Below are 25059 nucleotides of genomic sequence, written 5' to 3' on the forward strand. Positions count from 1 at the left end.
ATCGTAATTCAGCCTCCCGGCTCGCTCCCGCTAAGCCTCGATGGCACACCGAGCGCCTGTGGTGACAGTGTGTGCCAGCTATGCTTAGTGGCTTTAGAGTATTGAGTGAACTGCCAGCTTCAAACTCATTTACTTAAGACTTGGGCTAATCACAGTCCCCAAAGTGACGTGCAATCCTTGCTCTTCAGAGCAAGATCCTTCCCTTGCCACAATGTGCGAGGCTGGTAATGAGTGAGGACTGTGATTTGCTAGCTGGATTGAGTAAGAAATAAGAGGTAGGATTTATTTCTCACTTTCCAAATACCTTTACGGAGTTTTCAATTTTTTTCTTTAATTGGCTTCAGTGACAGCCTTGCACAGGCACTGTGCACATCCAGGGGGATGGGTCTATACAGGAAAGGTCTGTTCGTTAAGGCAACGTCTGTAATTGCCTTAGGCTGCCACAGCGATAGCGCTAAAATTCCAAACCTAGCATCATTGCAATCCGAAACTCATCTCGCTGTGGGTTCTGCCTTTCACCTAATGATGTTCTTCTTCATGTAGTGTACTGGGTATTGAAGGTGATATTATGATTAATCAGACCAGGATTTCATGCATCTCAAAATGCCTTAAAATGGAGCTGTAGCAATACTACTTTCACGTTAGTGAAACAAGCACCACCCAGGCATCCGTTGGTAACTGGCCTGTAGAGAAGACTGTTAGGGGACACTGTTACGGTGCTGTGTCCTGAGCACCATAACTGCCTCCTGTTAATACACATTAATACGATTCAACGAGCTCAGCGTCGATGGGTGAAGAGTTTGTAAAATAGGAGGACCTGTGTAATGTGACAGCCTGAACTGCACAGCAATCTAGTCTGAAAGGAATTTAGAGGAAAAATTAGAACAATTTATTCCAAATTGATAAAAAAAGCACAAAACAACATGCTGGGGGTAAGCTTGGGGTGAGCTGTTGCATTCTTCCTATAACACCAATATTATTTTTCTCAAAATCTACTCAGTGATATATGGTGGCTGCTAACGGATCGACAGTTCACATGAAGCATGAACAGTAAGCTCACACTGGTAACTGAGATGCTCAGACTATTTTCTACTTTACTGGAGAACAATTGTGCAGTAAAATACAGGCAGCAAAAACTAAGGAAAGCTTAGAGCTGTTTCAGCTGTGAACAAGAATCACTCTCTAATATTGTCCAGCTGCGTCCAGCACTGTGAATGTAATGTTTCCAAATGGCCACCATCAGGAAAATAAGAAATTATTGTTACTCTGCACATAATGGATTCGATATTTACAGCCCACCCTTGAGCCCTTGGATATTTTACATTAACACTTTTGCTGAAGGTCCCTTTGGCTCAGGCAACAGGGAAGGGGTTGGGGGCTGCAGGAGGAAAGTGTTAGAAAGAAATTACGAAGTTTTAACTGTACAACAGGTTTGGAGAGCAGCTTCAAAGGATCCCATTAACAAAACAGATACGGTGCCAGAACAGAATTAAACAGAAAAGCCTGTTTAGTCATTGCAGAATAACTCGGTAGGGACAGTGCATCTAAGAGAACTCTAGCTTTGAGGCACAACATGGTGTTGATTAGTGCAAATAAACCTCTTCAAGAGTCACCTTTCAGCAATTACAATCAGACACCACCACTGTGGCTTCAAAAGCTTCATTAGCAAACCCTACTCCCAGTGAGAGCTACAAATCTCAGATAAGCCAGAAGTTTTAACTGGTGGAGAACTGTCTTGCCTTATTTATTTTCTTCCAAATGAAATAAGTGGGAAGATAATTGCACATTCCCTCATCAGGATAAATAGCATTAAAAATCAAAATAGATCCTCCTGAAGAAAACACAGCCAGTGGTATCAAATAAGAGATGGGGATAATTTTCCAGTTGAGTATGATGAAGTCAGGGTACCTTGATGTTTTATTTTCACCTAAAGGGACGACCGAAAAAAATGCAGTGTGTTTTAGATGTCAAAAGTAAAAGCTATCAAAAGTAAAGATTGTTTCTATTTTTGTTAGGATTCTCTTATGAAACACCTGCAAATATTGAAAACAATTTTATAGCAGTTTTCTCCTAATCCACTGGTAAAAGAAAAAAAATATTTTTTTTAATTCTTTCTTCGTTAAGGAAAAAGCAGTTGGCCTTTGCTTCAATCATCGTCGACATGCCAAATGCTGGCAGGCTTTTTTGCAGTGCCAGTGGTGATCTACTCCCACAATTAGTGGGAAGACTTTGTGCTGTTTCTCCTGCCAAAGTACTAACTTCCCATTAAAATACTAGAACAAATTAAGTTTAGCGCTCTTGCTAATTTCAATCAGAATTCATTATTTGGCAGCTAAAATAAATGTTGCATGGCAGTGTTCCTCCCTAACCTAACCCCTAACCCTCTTATTGACTCACTTGCTGCTTTGTGTATGCTGTAGTTCTTTGTTTACTCTGAGATTGTAATGATAATACAATGAGATAGCAGAAAAATAATTACATCAACAGTTGCTTTTATTCTTGTAGTTGTAGTAGGCTAATTTATTAGCAGTCTTGTGAAACAGCCAGGTGGAAGTTATATTTTACTGATTTTCATTTGGCTCTCTTGTCTCTCTCTAATGGATCTGTGGCCAGACAAACGGGGTCCTGCATTGATTCTACCCAGGAATACATCTGGAGAATAAATTCACTTGAAAATAGCCTGTTGGCCAGAATCAGCTGAGGAGCAGTCTTCAGTGATCTTGGTCTTCCAATAAAACAATCTGTAGTTCTAAGCTACTGTTTTCTCCAGAGCAAAACAGCCTGAAATTTTAGAATAGAGAATAATTAAAACCAAGATAGATGCTATCTATATAAAACTATCAATACGAGTTTGTCTGTTGACCAAATAACGATTGCATGCTTAACCTTAGAGCTGACATGACTTCTGTTGTGAAACTGGTACGAATCATAGATGCCTCAGTCAGGTTTGAAGGAACCTTGGACGTCATCCAGGGCAACTCCTGCTCAAAGCAGAATCAACACTGGAGTCCAACCAGGCTGTTCAGGGTTTTGTCCAGTCAGGTCTTGAAATCCCCAAGGATGGAGGATCCACCATGTCTCTGGATCCCTGTTGTTTTTCATCCTCTGAGTGAAAAATATTTTCTTTGTATCTAGATTGAACCACCCGTTTTACTGTCTCTCATCCTCCTGCCATGCAGCACTACGAAGAGCCTGGCTCTGCTGGCTCTGCCTTCCCGCTGACCCCCCCAGGTTATCCCTACGGCTGAGGAAAAGGCAGTAGTTACTTCCCTCCAGCTTCTGGCCATGCTTCTGTCGGCACAGCCCAGCATGCTGTTGGCTTTCCTCGCTGCCTCGCATTTAACCTACCCAAGAAGCAGTGCGAAACTGGGACCGATTTTTCTGTCCCTCCGGCATCTAGCAGCCCATGTCTCCTTTACCTTGGGAAGTTTATTCTGGGAAGTCTGTGGCATACAAACACAAGGTTTCTGCAAGCAAAGGGAATGGAAATAACCCAGGTGAAATTTCCCACAGAAACTTCATTGCAGGAGGTGTCAATTTATACTCTTCTCCCACGTAGGACTGGGGAGGGAGAAAAGCCCGATAAACGATACCAGTTGACAAAAAAAGGAAGATAAGAGACTGGGGGAAAGCACTGAGGTAAATCGAAATTTGCTGCTGATTCATTAGGGTCATGGTTTCACCTGTTGACTTTGTAGTAGTAAAATGTGCTGGACATGGCTGTGTAGCTATTACAGGGAAGTGTCCGGGAAGGGTATTCCCAGGCACTGGAACCCACTTGAGCCAACTGTTGAGAACATCAGCATGAAGCACTGCGTTGTGTTATTTCAAACAAGTCTTCTGCCAATGCCTGAGCATGTGCCATTTTAGGGAGTGTAATGAGTTCACTATGAAATGTAGTACTGTTACCCTGGCTACACAGCAGCTCAAAGCAGATCTGTACTAGTGCTACCAAAAACAATTGTCCCATTCAATGCAGATACATCTACTAGAATAAAAACAAAAGCCACGGAGCAAACCCAGAGAAGTTTGAATTAGAAATCTGCCAGAAGAACTGCCTGGCAGCACTCAGCAGTTGTCAGTTCCTACTAAAAGTAATTTGGTTCCTCCTGAAAACATGGTATGAACTCCAGGCTGAAAAGTACGTTTACAGTTAATATCTTTTCACACTAATGGACACAAGTGGAGCATTGACAGCGCAGAGTGCTTAACAGCAGGCAGGACGCTGGATGCTGCACGGGGAGACTGCGGCATGCGATGACAGCGGAGAGAGCTGGACTGGGGCTGGAAGGGGAAAAGGTCTTCATTATGCTGCGTGTGGCTTGAAGCAAGAATTTGTGGTTATGCTCCTGTGTGAGCTGGTTGAGATGTAGACCACTTCTGGGGAGAAGGGTCAAAGCAGCTGCAACCACTCCAAGTGATGTACCCTGCCCAGGAAAGGCTCCTGTGTCTGGCAGAGGAGGTGCCTGCCAAATAATTTCAGGATATTCCAACTGAGAGGGTTGCAGAAAAGGAGGAGAAATGTTGTACAAGGAATTGGTGCAAATCCCAACTGGAAGAGTGAGTGTCATTATTCTGCTACTGTTCAGAGGGATTTTAGAAGTTTTTTAGCACTTATTTGAAATGCCTACCTCAGATAAGCAGCAAAACCCAAAACCCCCACCTTTGAAAACAGACTGAATCATTTGTTGGAGATGTTTGGTCTAGGATGGTCTAAGTATTTTAAATCTTAGACTTAAATATTAGACAAGCCTAATGACCAGAGCCCCATAGGATATTCACTGCATTTATTATTAGGCTCAAAAGTGAGAGGATGCTTTACCACTTCCAGATTGCCTTGCTTCAGGAAGAGATGATACTTTAGATTCGAATCTACGTTAGTTTGTAGTCTTCATATGTAATAAACACATTGGGAAATAAAGTGAAATGGAGCTTCTGTGCTTGGCTTAAGAGAACTTTTGGTAAACATTGTCTCTAGTGGAATTACATTACCAATAACAGTGAAGAGTTGGCAAAAATACATAAAGATATCTATCTCAGGAGGGGAAGCTATTAATGAGATTGTCCTTCTATGAGTAATCCTGTATCCAGACCACCTCCTATGAGATTATGCTTTGAAGAAACAAGCCTACTGAGAAGTCATGCTGTGTTAGAGGGAGGGTTGTGTGAAGCAATTAACCACAGGAACCGCAATGCTGATTGCAAGTAGCTGCTGATCCAGCAAGGAAAACCGATGTACCAAAACCAAGCGAAGACAGAGGCAAGGCATTAGAGAGTTGTGCAATACCATAACGTGAAACAAACGATGGGTCACATTGTGCCTCCAGTGGGCAACATGGTGTGTTTCCAAAACCAGCTTGGTTCTAGTTTTGTTAAGATGTGCTTCGGTTTGCTCAAGTTGGTTGGTTCTAGTTTTATGAACTCATGCCTGAGTTAAGACATAGAAGAGGCAGAAGTAAGTAAGAGAGCATGTCAGATTAACACTGACATGCTACAGAAAATAATGATAAATATAAAAATAAATCATGGTGAAACAGTGTGTCTTTCAACAAATTTCATACCTGACATCCATTTCAGGGGTACTGTCGTGACTATCCTGTGTTATACATTTTATCCAGTGCAAAACTTCTCTAATGCATAACGCTTTTTCAGTGCGGACCTGGCATAAGAACAATGCTAAGCAAGCTGGCAAACTTGGCTCTGTGTCTGCTATGGATTGCAATTTTTCTAAGTTTTCATTCCACTGATGGACTTCTATTCCGGCCAATTTCAAAGTGTGATAGTTTAGCAGGAAGCAAAGCCAGTATCTTCCTTCAGGTGGTGGGACGGAGAGGTAAGTGTACAAGTGGACACATAAATGGGCAGGTAAGTGTGGACTGTAATTGGAAATTTCAAGAACTAAAACTAGAATCATGAGAAAACAGCTGATTGCCCATCACAGGGGCTCACTGGAGAGCAAACAGATGAGTGGTAAGGAGGTACGGCTCAGGAGGTGCAGAACGGTGGCCAAGTGACACCGCACGAAGGAAAGCCAGCAGCAGCAAGGCAATGCCTTACTACAGCAAGAGCTGGTGGGGCAGGCGCCGAAAGCTGAGTGGGAGAGGCTGGAGGGAAATCCAGTTACCATAAATACTGGAGAATTTGGGAGTTGCTCCAAAGCACAATAAACCAGAATTTTGCTGTTTCAAGCACACAAGTTCCCGTTGTGTGAAGAATTAAAAAAAAAAAAAAGAAAAGAAAAAGAACATAAATGTTGTGAAATTGGGCAAAGGCTTCAGGGAACAATGCAAGCACTTAAAACATACTGTAGTATCTTAGTGTCTATCCAAGCATATTTACCCTGTCCACTGCAATGGTATTCAAAGTCAGATTTGACATGTGGGTTTCCCTCTGAAGTAGAGGGGAGGTCTGCTTGTCCTCACCGTAATTTTTAATTGAATTTATGTTCCGTCAGCATGACATGATTGTTCTAAAGATGTTTTCTGTCTGCTTATAATAAGGTTAAAACTCAGTTAGTAGCTGCAGCATCTAACAATATTTCACCACTTGCCAGAGGGCTCAACCAGCATCTGGCTAGCTGCAAGTAACCAGTTCAGCACACGCTTTATTTTGCAGCGGTGGTGGGCTCCCCCAGCCAGCGTGGCGGTCGCCCTCCCTGGCAGCACCGTCCGTGGGTCAGGCTGTCCCGCAGTGCTTCCTGCGCTGTCTCTCTGCACAACCTATTCCCTGCACTAAATACTGTAATACTGTATCACAAAAATGTTAACTCGGAATCATGCCCACCTTCACTTTGCAGTATTTATCTATTTCTGGAAGATGCATGCCTGCTAGGAAAACTGCTGAGATGATAATAAGGCTTTTGATTTATTTATGTGAGGATTGAGGTTTTTTTTATCTAGAAGAAATTAATTTTACTCTAATCAACAATTGTAATAAGCCTCAGGAAAATTGGTGTGATCATTAGGTGACAAAGCCCCAGATGAAGCCTGTTGTGTTCCTTCCTAAGGCTTTTACTTTCCATTTCTGCCCACCTGACCCCGATAAGCTTGTTTTTGCAGTATGCTCTTGGCACGAAACAAGTTTTAGCTCTTTTTCTCTCCTCCTTCCTTTTAAGGCGTGCCCAGTTTTCCCATTATTCGTATCTTATTGTTTACCCAGAAAATTATCAAACATCACTATTTACGTGATGGTGTCAATATTTACCTAAACTATAAATTTTAGTGTCTGTATAGACAACTGACCTTGGTTGTATGTGCTGTGTAACTTGATTAAGAGCAGGTAAATAACAAATATGTCATGTTGTGAATTATTACAGCAAATGGATAGATATTGGTAATTTTAAGACATCCAGGACAGAAGAAGACTTGGAAGATATAAATAAAAATTCTGCCAGCAAAGGAACACTTAAAATTGCATTGCCTTGCATTTTATATTTGGCCACGTAACCTGGGACAATAACTCGCTCAAAAAATGCCTCAAACGTAGTTCAAATCAATTTGCCAAGGTCTACTACTTGCAGTCTACTTTATGTACGAGTTTTGAGGAGAAAACACAAGTGCCCGCGGAACACTTCACATCTCTTTTACGAAACTTCCAGTGACTGCTGTACAGGAGTTGTGTGAGCAACTTGTCCTTTAGGCGGGTTTTCCTTCCCTCTTCCCTTCACAGCTACTCACCTGATCGGTGCTTTCATTTAGACTCACGGTTTTTAATGAGAACGCTTGGGCAGGGGTCACCAAGGGACCTTCTACGTACACATGAAGTTCATTAATGGCACGTGCAATTACTTTCTTTGCGCTGCTGTCTTTATGGGCTGACGTTTGAGGGGAGGGAGGTGTGGCACTGTCTTCCAGGCCGCGATGCCCTCACTGCGGGACGTGGTTTAGCAGCCACGGTGGGGTTGGCTGATGGTTGGACTTGATGATCTTACAAGTCTTCTCCAGCCTTACTGATTCTGTGATTTTACGTCCCCACGCCGCCGCACACTGTGCAGCCGCAAAGGCGCCCGCTTCTATCACCCATTTCCTCCGCAGTCACCCGGAAACCTTGCGGGTGGGTGCTCATTTTGTCCCGTTTTCCCTCCCACCAGGTATGTCTCCCGTTGTGGACGCCCCATGGCGGGCGGCCCCACCGGAGGGTCCCGCAGCCCGGCCGGGGCGGCGTCCAGCGCCGCAATGCGTTCACTGCAGAGCGGGGCGGTGGCTGCAGCAAGCGGGGGGCTGCCAGGGGTGCCCGGCTCCTCGTCGGGGCCCGCCCGCACCGAGACATTCCCCCGCCTCGCGCCCCGGCCCCGGCCCCGGCCTGCGCGAGCGCCTACCCCACAGAGGCGTCGCGCGCCACCGGCGCTGAGGGGCCAGGGGAGGGGGCGTGGCCTCGGGCGGGGGTGTGGTCTCGGGCGGGGGCGCGTTGGCCGCGCCTGTCGGCAGCCGTGCCGGGGACACCGCCCCGCGGCCCCGCCCCGCCGTGACCTCGGCGCGCGCGCCTCACGTGACGCAGGTAACTGTCCCCCGCCCCGCCGCTCCCTCGGCGCGGCCTGTGCCTCGGGCGGTGGCGGAGGCGGCGCTGTCGCTGTCGCTGTCGCTGTCCACGGGCGGGCCGGAGCCTCCCCGCCCCCGCAGGTCTGTCAGCGCCGGCGAGGGGCGGGGGGGGGGGGGCGGGTGGCGGCCCTGGCGGCCAGGCCGGACCCGGCCCGACCCGGCCCGGCTCGGCGCGGCTCGGGGGCGGCAGGCTATGGGCGGCGTGGCGGAGCCAGGCCCGGCCCGGCCCGGCCCTGCCCGTGTGAGCGTGCCGGGCGGTCGGCGTCACCATCCCCCGCGCAGGGCTCCGGGGCGGCGGGGGCCGCTTGCCGTGCGGTTGTGAGGGGTCGCGCCGCAGGGCCGGGACGGGCCGGGCCCCGGAGCGCGGCCTTGCGGCGGGGCGCCGCGGCTCGGCGTGAGGGGGAAGGCGGCCCTCCGGGCTCCGGTGGTACCTCAGCCCCCTCGTAGCCGGGAGCGCCTTGGCAGCCTCGCTGGGTCCGGCCCCTGGTGGCGGCCAAGGCGAACAGGGCGCTGGCGTGGCAGCTTGCCGAGTGGTCGTGGAAGGATGTGGCCTTGCGTTACGGGCAGGGGCAGGAGAATAAACCCGACCCCTTCCAGACGTTTCCCCCCGCTCTTCTACAAGATTTTGGTAGCCTCGAATCTGTGGTCGTGTTACTCCTTTGGTACCCACTCAAGCCGCCTTTTTTGAGGGGAGAGTAATATATCGTGTAGTTTTACTGCATGGAGATACCTCCATTGCCCAAGACTTACGGTGTACACCCTGTGGTGAATGCATGGCTTGTAAACTTCCTCCAGGTCAACTTTTTGGATGGAGAATTACGCTCCTTTATAGAGTAGGGCACGTCTATGCTGGAAGGAAAAGCAACATTTAGCATGTGGAGGTATGTATTCCTGAAGTAGCCTTATTTGATAAGGATATTCCATGTCTCTCAAGCTTCAATTATCCATGACAGGCTATGGAGATACATTATTATCTTCATCCATTTTTTGCACTGTCAGCCTTGTTTTATTAGAATTATTCAATCTTAAGAAGAGATTTAGGAGTGAGTTGTATGGGGAATATAGGAGAAAATGACCATGATAGTGGATGAAGGAGTGTTTTTGTGAAATAGGGACCAGACATATTAATGACTACTTCTGCAGAGCATAAAGAACATTTGTTAGCGTTGGTAGCAGGCTTCATGTGTGTGTTAAGAAACTCAGTAAGGGTACTGGCAGTACCAGGAGAATATTGATTCATATGATACTAGCCTATGCAATGTATTTATATTTAAAGTCATCTTGAAAAAATCTAGATAAACACTTTGCTATCAGAAGTGTCTTGCTGTCTTTTTTTCATATGCTTCTGTTACCCTCTAGAAACCTGGTAGAATAATTCACAAGACTGTCCGTGACATTAGATTGCTTCTGGAGTTGAAAGTGCCAAGGTGAAAGCCAGCTTGTATCTTGAGACACACATGCTGTACTGCAGAACAGCTGCAGAAATTTTCAGGTGCTTAGGGCTTTCATTTACCTCCACCATTTTAAGAGTGCTTTGGTGCATTAAATATCAGGTTGTTCTTTTGGTTCACTGCTTCTTTCTTATTTTTGACCTCCGATAGAGATTTAATTAATATCTTCCTTTAGGTTGCTCTTAGCTCAGCTTGATTCCTTGCCAATCACTGTTATAATTTCAGGGTTGATTTCGGAAACATAGTGGAGTGGAACAATCCTAACTATTTCTGACTTCTGCCTGCTGTCCTGTGCGCTGATTTTTGACTGACAGTCTCAAGGCTGAGTGGGCTGGAGTGGTCTATGATCATGCTGGTGGTCTCTGATTCATTTAGCTGCTGACAGCTGACATTTGTGCTGAAGAGTGGTGTGTGCAAAAGGAAGAACTAGGAAGAAGTCAGTTTTGTTGAGTGAAATTAATCTGTAGTTGAAATCTGACTGGAATTACACCATTGGTGGCTTTGACCATTTTAGTTTCATACCTGCATAAAAATGGAGGCATTACTTTTTCACGAGATGGGGATAATGTCTGTGATAACAGTTTCCTTCACCCGTGATCTTTCTATCTTCACAGGAATGACATAGCCCATATCTGCTCTTACAGATTGCGTATTCAGTAGTTACAACTTGAAGTATAGCTCTCATCCCATTTTGAAATTTAAATGGAACTGGAGGGAAGTGACTGGTGCCACTTATAAGCTCTTTGTTTCTATTTTATGCTGTGTTATTTGCATCCGTTTTCAAATCTCCCTGACAAATTGTTGTTATTTTGCTATGCGTTCTTTGCTAACTGCTAGAAGAAAGATCTACGTGTTTTCCAGGCAGACATATTAGAAAGAAAGAATGTGAAATTACCTGTACTTAAGAAGCTTGCCAGTGTACTATGATGCACTGAGAAAAATGTTCCTCTCATTCCCTTCTCTCCCAGCTCTTTGCAAAGCACTTTAAATGAGGGTGGGTAACCCTTTAGGAATGTGTGTCCACCTTTCAGGTATGGGTGCAGAAGTCTGGTAGTAGAGGGTGGGATTTGCAAGGAATAATATAGGTGGAGTAATCATTTCTATCAGAATGGGCACAGACATAAAGTCCTAAGCGCCATGGTGACCTCTCACTTTTACTGTTACAACGTGTGGAAATCTTACAAGTTTTGCAAAATTACATGATGCATACATAGTGTTTTTAGTGCCATTACATCTTAAAGATAATTATGTATGCAGACAATGTATTAACTCTGTCAGTGTTGTCCCAGTTGCTCTGAGCTTTTGCAGGACTTAATCTACTTTCAAAATGGTTCTGATAGTATTTATGTTCCCACAGTTGCCTAGGAGCCCTAATCATAGTCAGGGTGTTGACACAGGAGGAAATCAGTGTTGTGAAATGGGAAATGACAAGTGAATAAAGGTAGATAGGAAGTAAAGCTAATGTATAGGGGATTCAGCATACTAGTAACCAACCATTGCCAATTTGCTGAAAATGCCAAGTGAGGAGAGAAGAGTGTGCGGTTTTGAGGTTTTGGTGGTTTTGTAGGTTTAAAGGAGGATTGTATATTAGTTTTGGTGATACTGCCTTGGGAGAATACTTGCCATGTATCTGGGCACCATGGAGAACGTGAATAAGTACTTGTTTGGAGAATTCAGTAGGTGGATGATGGCCATCAGATCTGCTAGTGGATGACAGTGAAAAGAAAGACTGCAGAAGTCTTGAAAGAGGAGGCGAGGGAATTTGGTGGGATAAAGGAGGAGAATTCACTGCTGGGATGATACAGTTAAAATCAGCGACTAGGAAGGGCATCCAGTCAGCAGCTTTCAAAATAGATGTTGAGTTAAAAATATCATGTTAAAAATGTGATGCCAGAGAAGAAGATGTTTTACTCAGTAGGAGCCTTTTTTTTTTTTTTTGAAGACCAATATTCATTTTTAAATTGGATGATGAAAAATATAGCTCTTCTTATCCCTTACAAATTTAGGGATTTTATGACTGTGTATTTCCTTTTTTGGAGGGAGAGGGGGAAGAGGAAAAACAGTGAGAAAATAATTTAATGGGATTTATATACAGAAAATGTTTATACAGAATTTTTAAGGTATCTATTACTTCTCGAATTAGAGATAAAATAATCTTTACATGTAACATAAAATTTGATCTATGACTCAAAATTACTGTTGTTTTTAAAACACTTCAAAGTTCATTTGGCAGCTCAGTACTTTTGTTTGTTTTTAGGAATTGTTCAACTAGTCACACTAAACAACAAAAAACTTGGGGTTTACCTTCTGACCAAATAAATGATTTCTTTAGATGGACAACAAAACAAATGAGAGACACATCAGAGTTAAAGCTGAATTTTTCTTGCTCTTAATTAGTATCCTACCCTTTATGTTCTTGTAGCTTTCCAAATACTTCTAAAGTGAAACCAAAACTAATAATTTCTTTTCACATTATTGCTATTCCTTTGTTATTTTAGCAACTTCAGCATTAAGATTATACTATTTTTGGTCTAACTGTAAGCTACATTTGTTCTTTTTATTCTGAAGGTGCGCTTTAATTCCCTTTACTAGCACTTGAGCTGATGGTGTTCAGCATTCCCAAGATTCAACCCTTACTGTTTTTCTCACTGTGTTCAGAATGACAGGGAATCTGCTCTCCATGTTAAAAAGCTCGTAAGAGGTCATTGGAAGGACAAGATAAATGTTGCTAGTTAGGAAAGCAAATTAAACTGAGCCTTTTCTTAGTGTAACACCGTTTGATTGAAGGCTAATGTCAATATGAATACTTAACTAACACTTTTAATTATTTTGTCAGCACCATTATTCATGGCATAAATTTGAGGTAGCAGGCTGTTTTTCAACCGCTGCGTTTGCTGTTGACGCTGTTTGTTGAACCTACCCCAGTTCGGCTTGGTAAAAGGCTACAGCTTTTTACAACGGAGGGAGCAGTTAGGGTTGCCAAGAGCTGCAGAGCAGTCAATGATTAGCAGACTCATTTGTTTCCAGGGAACCGGCGCTCAGGGGGCATGTGGTACAAGAGGTGGTACAAGTGGTATCATGATTGCTTCAGGAACCAGGACGATGTTATCAGTTACAGAAGCTGTGAGGTGAACTGATTGGTTCGGGAATGGCCATCAGCAACACTACCATAGCTGTAAGTGTGGCTCTACAATCAGCCATGGAGTGGCCTCTCTTCTGAAGAGAACTTCATGCCTAGGTCTGAGCTTTGTTGAAGAGCACACTAGCCATAGACCTCAGTTTTCCCTGTGAGTCTGAAATGTGTCTGCAATTCATTGGCTCTTTTTCTGATTAGGTTTGCTTTTGTCTTTATTAATAGACTTGGATCTTCTGTCTAATAAACAAACATGAGTCATCTGAAGTTGTTAGCGGCTACGCTGAAGTGGCATGGCATTAAACTTCTGGAAAAGCAAGATATAGCCAGAAGGGTATTTTTACATGGCCAACGGTATGCTTCATCAGGAACCTCAGAACCATTCCTGAGTGGGAGTAATTCAAATTATGTGGAGGAAATGTATTACGCATGGCTTGAAAACCCTAAAAGCGTACATAAGGTAAGTCTTGACTGTAAATGATAATATTAGGTTAAGAGTGGAATCGATTTTTTTCTTTTTTAACTTGTTTTATAAAAAGTCCAGAAAAAGGTCTTGTATGAAATGAAAAATGTGAAACTAATTTCCCACATATTGATTGTTGTAAGATGTGATATTGCAGCAGCAGAAGTACAGAGGAGCCACAGGCATGGTGAGCTGAGCGGAAAGAATGAGAAGTCCAGACCAGAAATAGTAAGCTGCTCAGAAACTTTCAGCATTCCTCCATGGAAATGCTGTTCAAGTAGTCTGTTAAGTAATTAGTTACATCAGGAAGAAGACCCAAGAAATAAAATACTTTTAATTTTTTGGTTTATTGTAATAAGGTTGTATCAGAGGATATGTTATATTTAAATAGTATGTGTTGACATTGGTACTTCTAAACTGTCTGAAGAAGATGAATGTTCCGTTCCCTTTAGGTAACTGTGGAAGTTGTAAGCTTAAAACTAAATCTGAAATTATGAGAAAAGCCTTCTTAAGTATCTGGAAAAGTATTTTGTTTTGTGGGCAAAATACATATTTTTTTAACAAGCTTTCTGCTGACAAGGAAGGCTCTCTTATGGTAATACATGTATAGTAACTTAAGAAACTGATGAGAAGTTTGATAAATTCTGAGACAGACAAGTAATTTTCTAGAGAAGTAATGTGAGTTGTGCCCAAAATGTTTACCAGATTGGTTGTGTGTTCGCTTATTCTTGAGGCACATATATTAAAACGTCACTTAGAAGTTGTTGCTCTAAGTCTGATAATCTAACTAAAGTGTGAGGAAGTGACGCGTGTGGAGGAAAAAAAAAAGGAGACCAAAAAAGCAGTTTTGTAGCTGGTTTTTTTGGACGTTGTGTATGAATTTAGTCTTGTTGGAAGGTGACATAAGCAGTGACAGCTCTGAAGACTGAATGTTATTCGCATAGCAGGTAGATCCTAGGTCTTTTGTGTTATGCCTTAAGTTGGAGCTGAAGAGACCTTCCCCAGGGGTGGTTCCTCTCGTCTCATCTGTCTTTGGTTCTTTCTCGTGTAACTGCCAGCTAAATTTCCAACCAAGCAGGGTAGCCATTGTGTGGATGCATTGAATTAATTTCTGAGAAACCCTCATGATGTGTGCGTGCTGTAGATCGATATTAACCCTTTATTTTGAAGGAATGACGTCATGCAGAAGGAGCGTGTGTGGTGACAACTTGTTTTTACTTATTTTATTTAAGTTACATTGACTCGCGAGAACCTTCTTTCCTTTAAGAAGAATTACATTTCTTGTTCAGACCCTTTACAGCGGAGTGAATTTTGCTGCTGTGAAGTCTTGCAGCCTTCTAATGGGGCATAAACCCCAGTGAATGAGCACCAGTGTTGGGCAGTGAAATCCGCCGCTGGCAGGCGGCCGGGGCGCTGGGGCGGGGGTCCCCTCCGGCCCGAGGGAGCGCGCGGGCGGGCGGGCGGGCGGTGCCGGCCGGCCCGAGGGAGCTGGCCAGGGTGCTGAACGCCGGGCCGATCCCGCAGTCAGGCCCCGCGGAAAGGCCAGCCACGTCCTCGGCGGGGCGGGGAACTTTCCCGGCGCAACGGCCCTAGCAAAGAGCAAAGGCTTCTGCTAAATTTAGACCTGCTCGTTATTTTTGAGATACTTGGGGGTAGACGGAAATGCTAAAAATCCTGCCGAAAGACTATCCAATTCGTCTGGCAGTTCAGGCACAGTTGGGCGATGGATCCGGATGAGGTGATGCAGTTTGTAGGTTGAACAGCGACCGATAAATTAGCAGAAGTGAATTGACAGAGGAATGTAAATGTACTGGTGGAGTAGGGTGTGGCCTAGGGAGTGGATCCCAGGTAATTCAAGATGCATTTTAAAAATGTGTGAATTTTTTTCCAGCTTAAGTATATGTGATATACTTAAAACAGTAATGAACTGAACCAAATTCGCTGTCTGCTTGGCTTATGAGGCTTAAAAGAATATGATTGATGGGCATCGTGGATTACTTTACAGCTATTCTTGCCTAAATAATTAGGTTTTTCACAGCCTAGAAAAAAAAGGGGGGGGGGGATGATGCGGGTTAATTTTACTTTGTTACTTTGTTTCATCAACAAAATTAATTTTTGGTTTCTTGAAAACCATATCATTTCATCACCTAAAACTGTAAGTACCTACCCAAGACTTTTGTTGACAGAAATTGTTCAATTTAGGCTTTAGTAAAACAGATTAACAATGTCCAGAGTGGAACACAACCTGTTTTCTTAAAAATACATAAAAATTCATCCTGTATTTGTATGACTGTAGGCCAGTTGTGAATTTGTCGTTCTGCTATGGAAAATGGTGGAAGTGTTGGAAAATAATGTCAAGAGACATCAACGGCTTATGTGGTGTTCGTTATGGTATTGTTAATAATTTGACTCTCTCTGCAGGCCACTCATGTTTCATTGTTTTATCCAGTATGTCCAGCACGGTTTAGAGAGCCAATTCGTGATAGACTTTTAGACATTACATTCTCTTTCCTCTTTTTCCTCTTTATTTCCTGTTTCTTCTTCATGGATATCTCCTCCTTATTAGAGGGGATGCGCCTTCTTCTAGCTGATGAGATGAAAAAGCTTTATTTTTCCTGGGCTTTAAAAATTGTACTCTATTCACTTTTACTTAGAAACTCCAATTAATGAACGCTTCTCAAATTATTTCCCTCCCAGAAGACTTGACTGGACACCTTTTCCCATGTATGCTTATTTAAAACTGTTTGAAATATGGCTGTCACATCCCAATGAGTGGATTCAGTGTTACTAGCGTTTTTCCTAATAATCTCTCCTTTCTATGTCTAACATGGTTATAGATCAAGGAATATGCATTTATATCCATAGGAGCTTTTATTTCTTGTGCAAATCCATTCCTGATGATTTCCTGCTTTTCCTTGTCTTTTGAATTTCCTGTCCTTAGAGTAGCCAAAACAACAATCAGAATAAAATAACGTGGGCTCTGAAAAAGGCATCATTATTTCTCCTTGAAGCATGGTGTCAGGGCCATAGATCATAAGGGAGAAGCTTGACAAGGCTCAGTTATTACTATCACAAGATTAATTACAAAACTGCATGGTTGGATATTGAGTACATAACGCCTGCCATGTTATCCTGTATGCAGCCACTATGCCATGAGTGTGTAATCACTCGTTTTATGTACTTGGAAAAAGTGTGGGGTTTTGTTTTGTTTTGACTTAATCTTTTTTTTTTTTCCTTTTTTTAAATGATGTAGTGATGCTCAGTGTGTGTCTTCTAAGGCTTTGCTGTCCTCACTGCAGTTGATAAATATTGTGATGTCACTAGAAAAAAAACAAACCATCAAGATAACAAATATCTTACTTGTGATTCTAACTGCAACACTGTTTATTATTTGAGAGTAGAATATTGCCACTGAATCACTTGAATTGTATTATATTACTTGAGAAAATAATGGTGAACTACAATATAGATTTGCTGACAGGAAAAAAAAAAAAGGAATGTATCATGTATCACTACAGTAATTTATTTTTTTACAGATGTATTTTTCTAAGTCTCGTCTACCATTTTCTTAAAGAACTTGACTAGTTTAGTTGAGAACTTGCAGGTTTGCTGTGAGACCAAGCTGGTCTTCTGTCTGGTCAGACACATGGCAAATGCTGTTGCCAAAGACTGACATTGATACACACGACTTGAAGACTATAATCTGGTATCAATCTTGAACGACACTATAGAAATTTTTAAAGGCTTTGATGGATGTGTATCTAGAAAAAACTAATTTTCTGTAGCCAAATGATGTATTTTCCCTCCCCTCTGATTAAATGTCAAGCCTGCCCAACAAATCAATAAGTTCAAAAATGCGATAGGAAAAAATAGTGTGGGTTCCTTCTGTTTCAGCTGGCTGCATCTTCAGATGTAAACATTTTGAAGGTATTTCTATATATTTGTGAGTTTGCATGAAGAAAGGGTCCTATGCTTATTCTCCTTAAACAGGTAGCTTGTTGGGCAAGTCTATTTGGATTTTGTTAGCAAGTGTCTCAGCAGAGCACTTGTTTAAAAACATATTCTATTGTTTGTGGGACTGTGCTGTGATAACTTTTACATCTAAATGAGAAGTTTTTGACTCAACAAAGGAATAGTTACATTATTATCATCATTGTATGTGTATCATGGTGTTGCAAAAAGTGAGGAAGGAACCTTAACATAAGCAAAACATATTCTTTATTAAAACTTGGAGTGAATACCAAATGTCAGATTTGTCGTGGATCCAAATGTGTGTTTGGAATTTCCTAATTTAATGAAAGTTAGTAACTGTGTATTGCTAAAATAATTCCTCCAGTTTAAGTAGCCTTAGTTGTAACACAAAGCGATTGTATCTGTTTTTCACTGTTCACGATCTGCAAACTCTCAGACTAGGTGCTGTGTAGGCATGGAATATCAATACTGTTCTTAATACAGGGTAAGAAGGTGTATAGAGAGAATACCAGAGGAAATGCAGTTACACTGATAGACTCTTGTAGACCATTTATAGTGTGTTGTGTAAATTCAGACTTCTAATCTCAGTGTGGCTAGCAATGTTAGGTAACACTGCAGCTAGCAGTGTTAAGGTAAGGACAATATAGGAAATGGGCATAAATGAGAGAAGAGAGGAAGAATGAATTCTTTATCAATGTGTCTGGAACTGACCACCAAGCATGATCTGTCTGCCTTAATTTGTCATGGCGTATAAAAGTTAGGCTATGTTTAGATCAAGTCTGTGTACGAGCAGGGTGATAAATTAAGTAAGTTTATCGTATTTGTGACAATGCAGCTTTGTATTAATAAAGAAGTAAGAGAGGTGCATTAACGTAGTGTTTCCCGGGCAGTGGCTTCATGCTGATGATGAGGTTCCCCCCACAGGTTCAATGAATCCCCCTGCTTCCATATCTTGAACTTGGAAGGTTGGGTGATGTTTAGCTCTTGTATGCTGCCCCTCTCACAGTGTTTCTGAACACCTTAAAGCTTGTAGAAATTTCAATATGAAGACTTTTTGTTAATGAAAACAGAATTTTGGAAATATTTTTCTGTCGCGCAGTGTTGGTATTACATTATTTTGATTCTTTTGTGTATTCCGTAATGACTATATTAAGTAATGTTCTTTTCAAACTCAAATCTTTGGCCTACTTTTTGTCTTTTCTGGCACTGGTTCCTTGAGATGCCTTAGTTCCAAGCTCACAACCAGGATAAAAAACATGTACTGTATAAAATGAAATTTAGCTTTTACAGTTCTTCTATTCCAGTTAAAAAAGATTTTAAAATTTTGAAATAGCTTCCTTTCTTTCCTAAGTTAGCCAAACTGAGGAAAGTGTTTTATGACCTTTCATTACCTTTTATGGAACCTGTAAGCTAAGCTAGTGCAGGTTATCTTCTTTGTTGGGTGTAAGCATCTCAGATGTTTTATCCCATTCTGCTGCTGTCTGTTGGCATCCATATATCTAACACCATTCTAACCTGGGAGAGTGACCACCTCATCAGAATGGAAACAGTTCAGGAAAACAAGAAATGGACATATGTGGAGGAAGTGGCTTGTGTAAAAGTGCAGATGGAAATAAAAGGATCTTTTCTTTGTTGTGATTCAGTTTCTGAAAGATATACTCTTCTAAAGTTATGACTTGCACCTGAAACCGGGTCCATAATTTCTTTCATAGTGAGGTAACCCAGGCTAGTGAGGAAAGGATCTTAGACCAAAAGCCTCACTCAGAAAAGCTGTAATTACTTTTAAACAGTTTCTTTGAGAAAGGCCCTTAAGGGCTGATTCTGATTTAGCATGTTCAGTGAGTGTCTTGAAGCATCATAAATTCTTTAAGTATCATTAAAGGAATGGATTAATTTCATTTATTAAGGTTTTCAGTTTTATAGGCTTGATACCTCTTTATCAGCAGCATAATATCAGACTCATTGCTGGTTGCCTGAATAAACATCACAGTTAAAAAGAGCTGTGTGAATGCACAAAGATACTTTGCACTCATGTGCTGGAAAGTTTTCCACTGAACACACTCAGTGTAAGAAATGAGATGAAGAGGGCTCTGTGTAAATGAAACAAACAGTTGCTACTGAGATGAGGATATAGCAGTGCTCTCTTTTTGCTGGCTATTAGTGGTACTTAATACTGTAATGTAGTGAGGTACCATTTGCAATTTGAAGGAGCTGCTTTTGGTTGAGACAATAAATTTTCCTTCTTCTTTCCTTCTCTGTACACATGTCCAGTCCTGGGATTTGTTTTTCCGAAATGCTAATGCTGGCCAAGCATATGATCCCCATCTACCAGATCAGTTGGAAAGAAAGGCATCATTTCTTCAGAGCCATGGCCTGGCCCAGACACCGGGTAAAGCTGAAAAGCTTATTGAAGATCACCTTGCTGTGCAGTCTTTGATAAGAGCATATCAAGTAAGTGTACTTTGGGGTAGGTGTGGGAGGGCCTCTGCTTTGCAAACAACCCTTTTCTTCCTTTTTATGTTCCTGTTTGCCTTCTGGTCTCAACTCTTGCCTGTTGTCTTGTTTCTGATCCAAAATGTCTTGAGTTAGACAGTCTTTTCTTCCCTGCACAGTGTCTGAACACTGAGGTCCTGGATTCAGACTGGGATGCTCCTCTGGTTCAGCAAACTCAGGATTCAGATTACCCACAGCCCTGATGCTGGTCATCTGGCTTAACCTGGAACCTCTTTATGGAGATAGTAATTTGTGAAAGGGAACATGAATCTATTGGGTTTTGGCCGTTTACCAGGAGCAGGAGCCAAACATGTCAAAACTTAGCCTTTACTATCCTTTTGGCTCACTTGACTGTATTAAGATTTTTTTTTTGTGTGTGTGTATGTGTCTCTGATTCAGTAAGTTACCTGACAAAATTGGAAAACTAACTTATCTGAAACAGTTTTGCTTCATATGAAGGGAGTTGTCCTGGATATACTCATACTAATGAATCTCCTGATGTGTGCAGTGAAATAAGAACTTTTCCCTCTCTTCAGCAACAAACTTTTCCATGATCCAAGTCTGGGAAAGTTTGTATTACAGTTCTAAATGTTACTATCTTTCTTTAAGAAAGGAAGAAATGTGCTTGCCTTCTCATAGATCTAGTGTGAATTTTGAGATTCCTGATTAGAGCAGGATTATAGGTAAAAAGAGAGAGAAATAATGAATTAACCAGAAGTTGAATTTTGGAGGCTGACGGTACTGACTTTGGGTCAGCTTTGATGAATTTCTTTTAGAGAGCTGTTCATCAGAGTTGATTTTGTTTCACACTCAGATTTTTTAACCCTTTTATTAAATTAAGAAATTAAGTCTAATTTCCTTTTTTCCTCTAAAAGAAGAAGGATTTTGGAATAGCACAGTGGGTTTGGTTAGGTGTTTTGTAAATGTGAAACAAGTTTAAGCATTTTTATTTAGACTTGTGTTTAATATCTTAATTTCAATAAAAGGCTTAAAACCAGTGTGAAACCAAAAAAAAACCCAACCCACTAAACATGTAGATCTGTGCTGAGCAAAAGATTTTAAAATTTTGTTTTTTGTTTTTTTTTTTAAGTAGTATGTAACTTCCCTGTTTGCTGCAAACTGTTTGCTACAGTTTGACTTGAGCAGATCTGTTCTGCCCTGCACTAAGAATTTTAACTCCTGTTTGCTATCATCAGAGGAATAGAAGAGGAACTTCTTTAAAAAATGTTTTTTCTGTACACATCGCATTGTCACCATTGGTTCAGATATGAACCATGTTAACCCAGCTGTTGAAGAGGTGTTGTAAAAAAGTAGAAGGGTTTGTGAATATAAAGAATATATGAAATTTGCTTAGAAATATCTATGTAGAAAACAACCACTTCAGCCCATTCACTTTTGCTTGCAGTAAAAATTTGTTGAAGAATTAGAGAAAATGGGAGAATGTTGACACCATTTGCTTGAAAATAGTTCAGACATTGCTATTTTGTTTCCTGTATTTGAAAGAGTGGGCTGTCCGACTCAAGTGATGGAACAGAAAAGTCTGTATAAATGGCAAGCACCCATGTGTCTGCAACAATGAGAGAGGATTACCTATGGCAACTGTCTGTTTTTAAAAGGTATTTAATACCTTCTGAATTCAGTGTTGAAAGGATATGATCAATTTGTGACCTTCCGTTGCCTGATAATGAAATGAAATGGAGAAGGATACAGAATTTTCATTTCTCAAACCTGTCAGTATTCTATGGTTTTTGTGGTAAACTGCTTTGTGGTCTGTTGAGCTGGTCTTCTGAAAAGGCAGTTAATCTATTGCTTTTTCTAATGCAGAGCACCGGACGCACTGAAAGAAGGATTTCCAGTGAAACGTGTGTGCTTAACAAAAATGAGTCTAGATAAATTAATTTCTTAAGTCTTCTTTTATAATGTAGATTTTTTTTTTTTTTTTTTTTTGCATCTGTGTCTAGAAAATATTATTTTAAAGTCTAGTTTCAGGTAGGTTCATCTCTGAAGGTTCACAAGTGTCATCTCTGTAGTTTCACAAGGTTCATCTCTGATTTTTGCGGTTTTTACTATTTTCTGTATCTAGTGAAAGAAGTGGAAGTTATTAAAAAATAACTTGATATTGAGGAAAGTACTGTCTTTTAGTTAAAGACCAAACTGCTCCTGGAGTGTAATGTGGCATAGTGCTTTACTGATTTGCTCTTCTGGGTTTTGGTGTTCTTGCTAATCCTCTACCTACTAATACTGCAGAGCAGATGTAGCTTAGGGGGGTGAATTCTTTCCTGTTGATGATGCTTGAGACAGAATTGTTTGCTTAGTTCCAGTCAGATAGACTTTGTGCTGCTGTAAACAATGAGGTGGCACAGACGTTGCCGTGGGCATCATTTGGCCTGTCAGAGTTTTATTACTGGTGATTCATGACATACAAAGAATCTCAGAGGCCAGACTGAATTTACAGGGCTGGTGGTTCTAAAAAAGATGCCGTATTTCTGTTTGCTTATGAGTGGAAAGCATTTTGTTATGAACTCTCCTGCAAATACAGAACATTTGAATAGTGTTTTTATAAGTCACTTCCTGATGAACCACACTTTAATAACACTTTGTTACTGTGTGATGCAATTTGTTATTAATATTGCCATTTATTAATTATTTTTTTCAGAGACAATTAGGATACTAGTAGTGTGAATGAAATTCTACCCAAGTGATCTGAATTTGTCCTTAAAAAGAAAAACATTAAGGAGAAAATATTCATATAGTCATCAATAAAAAGCTGTTAATGAGCTAATTTGGTATATGAGAATCGCGCACAAGAGACATTAAAAAAATTGGTTTTTATTTGTGGCTCTATTGAATCAATTAGTTATTTCTTCTGTAGCAACGTTATATGTTAATATAAGGCATTAGTTTATAGCAACTTGTGGCATGCATTAACACCAGTAATGTTGATAACTGAAAGCTGGCTAAATTCCCCATTGAATTTGTGTTCTTTGGTGTCTTGAATGTCAATTTTATCATAGATGAAGTTCCTGAAATTTCATGAATGAAAATAAATGCTATCTGATGCTATCTGATGTGGAGCAGAGCTCATGAAGAGTGATCCCTTCACTTCCAATATAAACTTCTTCAGCACCAATCTGTTTTAGGTCAGCAACGCTGTATTTTAGTTTTCTGCAGGTGCAGAAAGGAGGATTCACGCAAAAATACAAAATGACTGAATTGGCAAATGATAGGATCTATAGACTAGTCATAGTGTCATAATTTTACCCAGACGTTTAGAGTACAATCTTTAGTAGTTTTCTTTACTTAAAGTTCAGTGTAATTCCAGTTTAAATTGTATGTCAGACAAAATAAAGGTTAGGTTCTAATGTGTATTCAGCATTTTTTTATAGAGGTAGTATACATATGCAGAGATATAATGCTTATTTCCTGTTCTGATGGGAAGACTTGGGAAATGTAACCTTTCATGACATTAGTGGTGTTGGCTTATTTGACTTCATGGCTGTTATACATATTATGGAGAGATATCAGTGACTTTTTTCCTTTGTCTGACTTTAGTTAGTGTGATTTAATTTTTCTCTCACTTTCCTCCTTTCTCAGATCCGTGGCCATCATGTGGCTCAGCTGGATCCCCTTGGAATTCTGGATGCAGACTTGGATTCGTTTGTTCCATCTGACTTAATCACTACAATCGATAAACTTGGTGTGTACACTGTATGCCTTGTTATTTGCAATGGTCATTTGTCTCTTTTGTGTCATTGGGCTAAAGTGATTTAATAAGACATTTCAGGAGAGCTTCTACCTTTTCTGCTTGCTGGTATTATGAAATATCTTTCTTTGAGCATCTGTAAGGAGACTCAAATTTCAGGATGATGGAATTTCTACTCTGAGATCACAGGTGAGGTTCCTGTGAATTCACTTTCTGACGGATGATGATTATAAAACCCCCAAATCTTATGGTTTTGAACCACACCAGGAATTAATACTTATCAATACATTAAGCCAACATTCTGGTAGTCTGAATTGCTTTTATACCATTATGCTTGATACTTGTTTTGACTGGGGACATCTGAAGGCTAGTCAATAGGAAAAACAAGCAATAAACGAAACACTGGATAGAGGAACTTAGGGTAAGTTTCATTAATTTAACACCTAGCCTCTGATACTTACTCCTTCCATATAACTTGAAGAAGTCTGTTTGAAGTTATCAGAAGAAACATGGGAAGTGTAGAATTCTTGACTTGTGTATGCAATCCAATGGTGATCATTTTAGTTTGCTGCTGGAAGAGTGTAGTACACTAGCGTTTGCTTTTGCAAAGGTTGTTCTGGTTGCTAAGAGGGCATGTCTTTGAGAAACTGCACTGATCAATTTCTTTGCTCCTCTCTTCTTGAATAAAAAAAACATTTGAATGATTTTTCTCTGCTCCTCAATCTACCTGGTTTGTTTAAAAGGTGATCTTCTGCTGGATAAAGACACTGAACCAATTTTTCTTTGATATGTAGGGAAACTTTTTGGACCAGACATAAAACATAGTGCAATTAGTAGATAAAACACATTCTGCTTAATTTTACTGTAAGTATATCTGCTTCCTCTTTGCTGCTGTGTTTTCCATTTCTGGTGGTAGGGAAAGAAGCAGTTCTGACCCTTGATCATATAAAGGCGGTGGACTGCTTAAGACTGTAAACAGGGAGGTGCTTACACAAATCAAGGTTTCTCTTTGAAGTTTGTCAGCTTTAATTAAAGGAAAGTGCCTACTAGAAAATACATTAGACATTTCCTGAGTAAATATAATTTGTTTGGAGCATGGGTGATTGCTGGTACGTCAGTATAAATTTCTTTGAACTCTACAGCTAGTTTAGTACAGAGTGTTGTGACTGGTCAGAAGGCATCATACTGAAGCCCTGATGAGCACTGGAAAAATATGCTAGACCTCTGAATGCGATGAGGGGATGTGTCTGAGACTGTAACTGAGGTGATAGTTGATTTTGTGAGGGAAACAAAATTTCTAGCCTAGT

The 25059-nt window shown here is 41.1% G+C and overlaps 1 protein-coding gene across 1 annotated transcript in view; it reads left to right on the forward strand.

Annotated features, from left to right (window-relative positions):
• Window positions 1–13374: 13374 nt before the first annotated feature.
• Window positions 13375–25059, forward strand: part of OGDHL (oxoglutarate dehydrogenase L) — a 50591-nt gene continuing 38906 nt past the window's right edge. Inside the window, exons 1-3 of the mRNA XM_059821107.1 lie at window positions 13375–13581; window positions 19828–20007; window positions 23644–23746. Coding sequence (XP_059677090.1) covers window positions 13375–13581; window positions 19828–20007; window positions 23644–23746 — 490 coding nt within the window. The remainder of the gene's footprint in view (window positions 13582–19827; window positions 20008–23643; window positions 23747–25059) is intronic.

This window comes from Gavia stellata, chromosome 9 (assembly GCF_030936135.1).
Source record: "Gavia stellata isolate bGavSte3 chromosome 9, bGavSte3.hap2, whole genome shotgun sequence".
Lineage (NCBI taxonomy): Eukaryota > Metazoa > Chordata > Aves > Gaviiformes > Gaviidae > Gavia > Gavia stellata.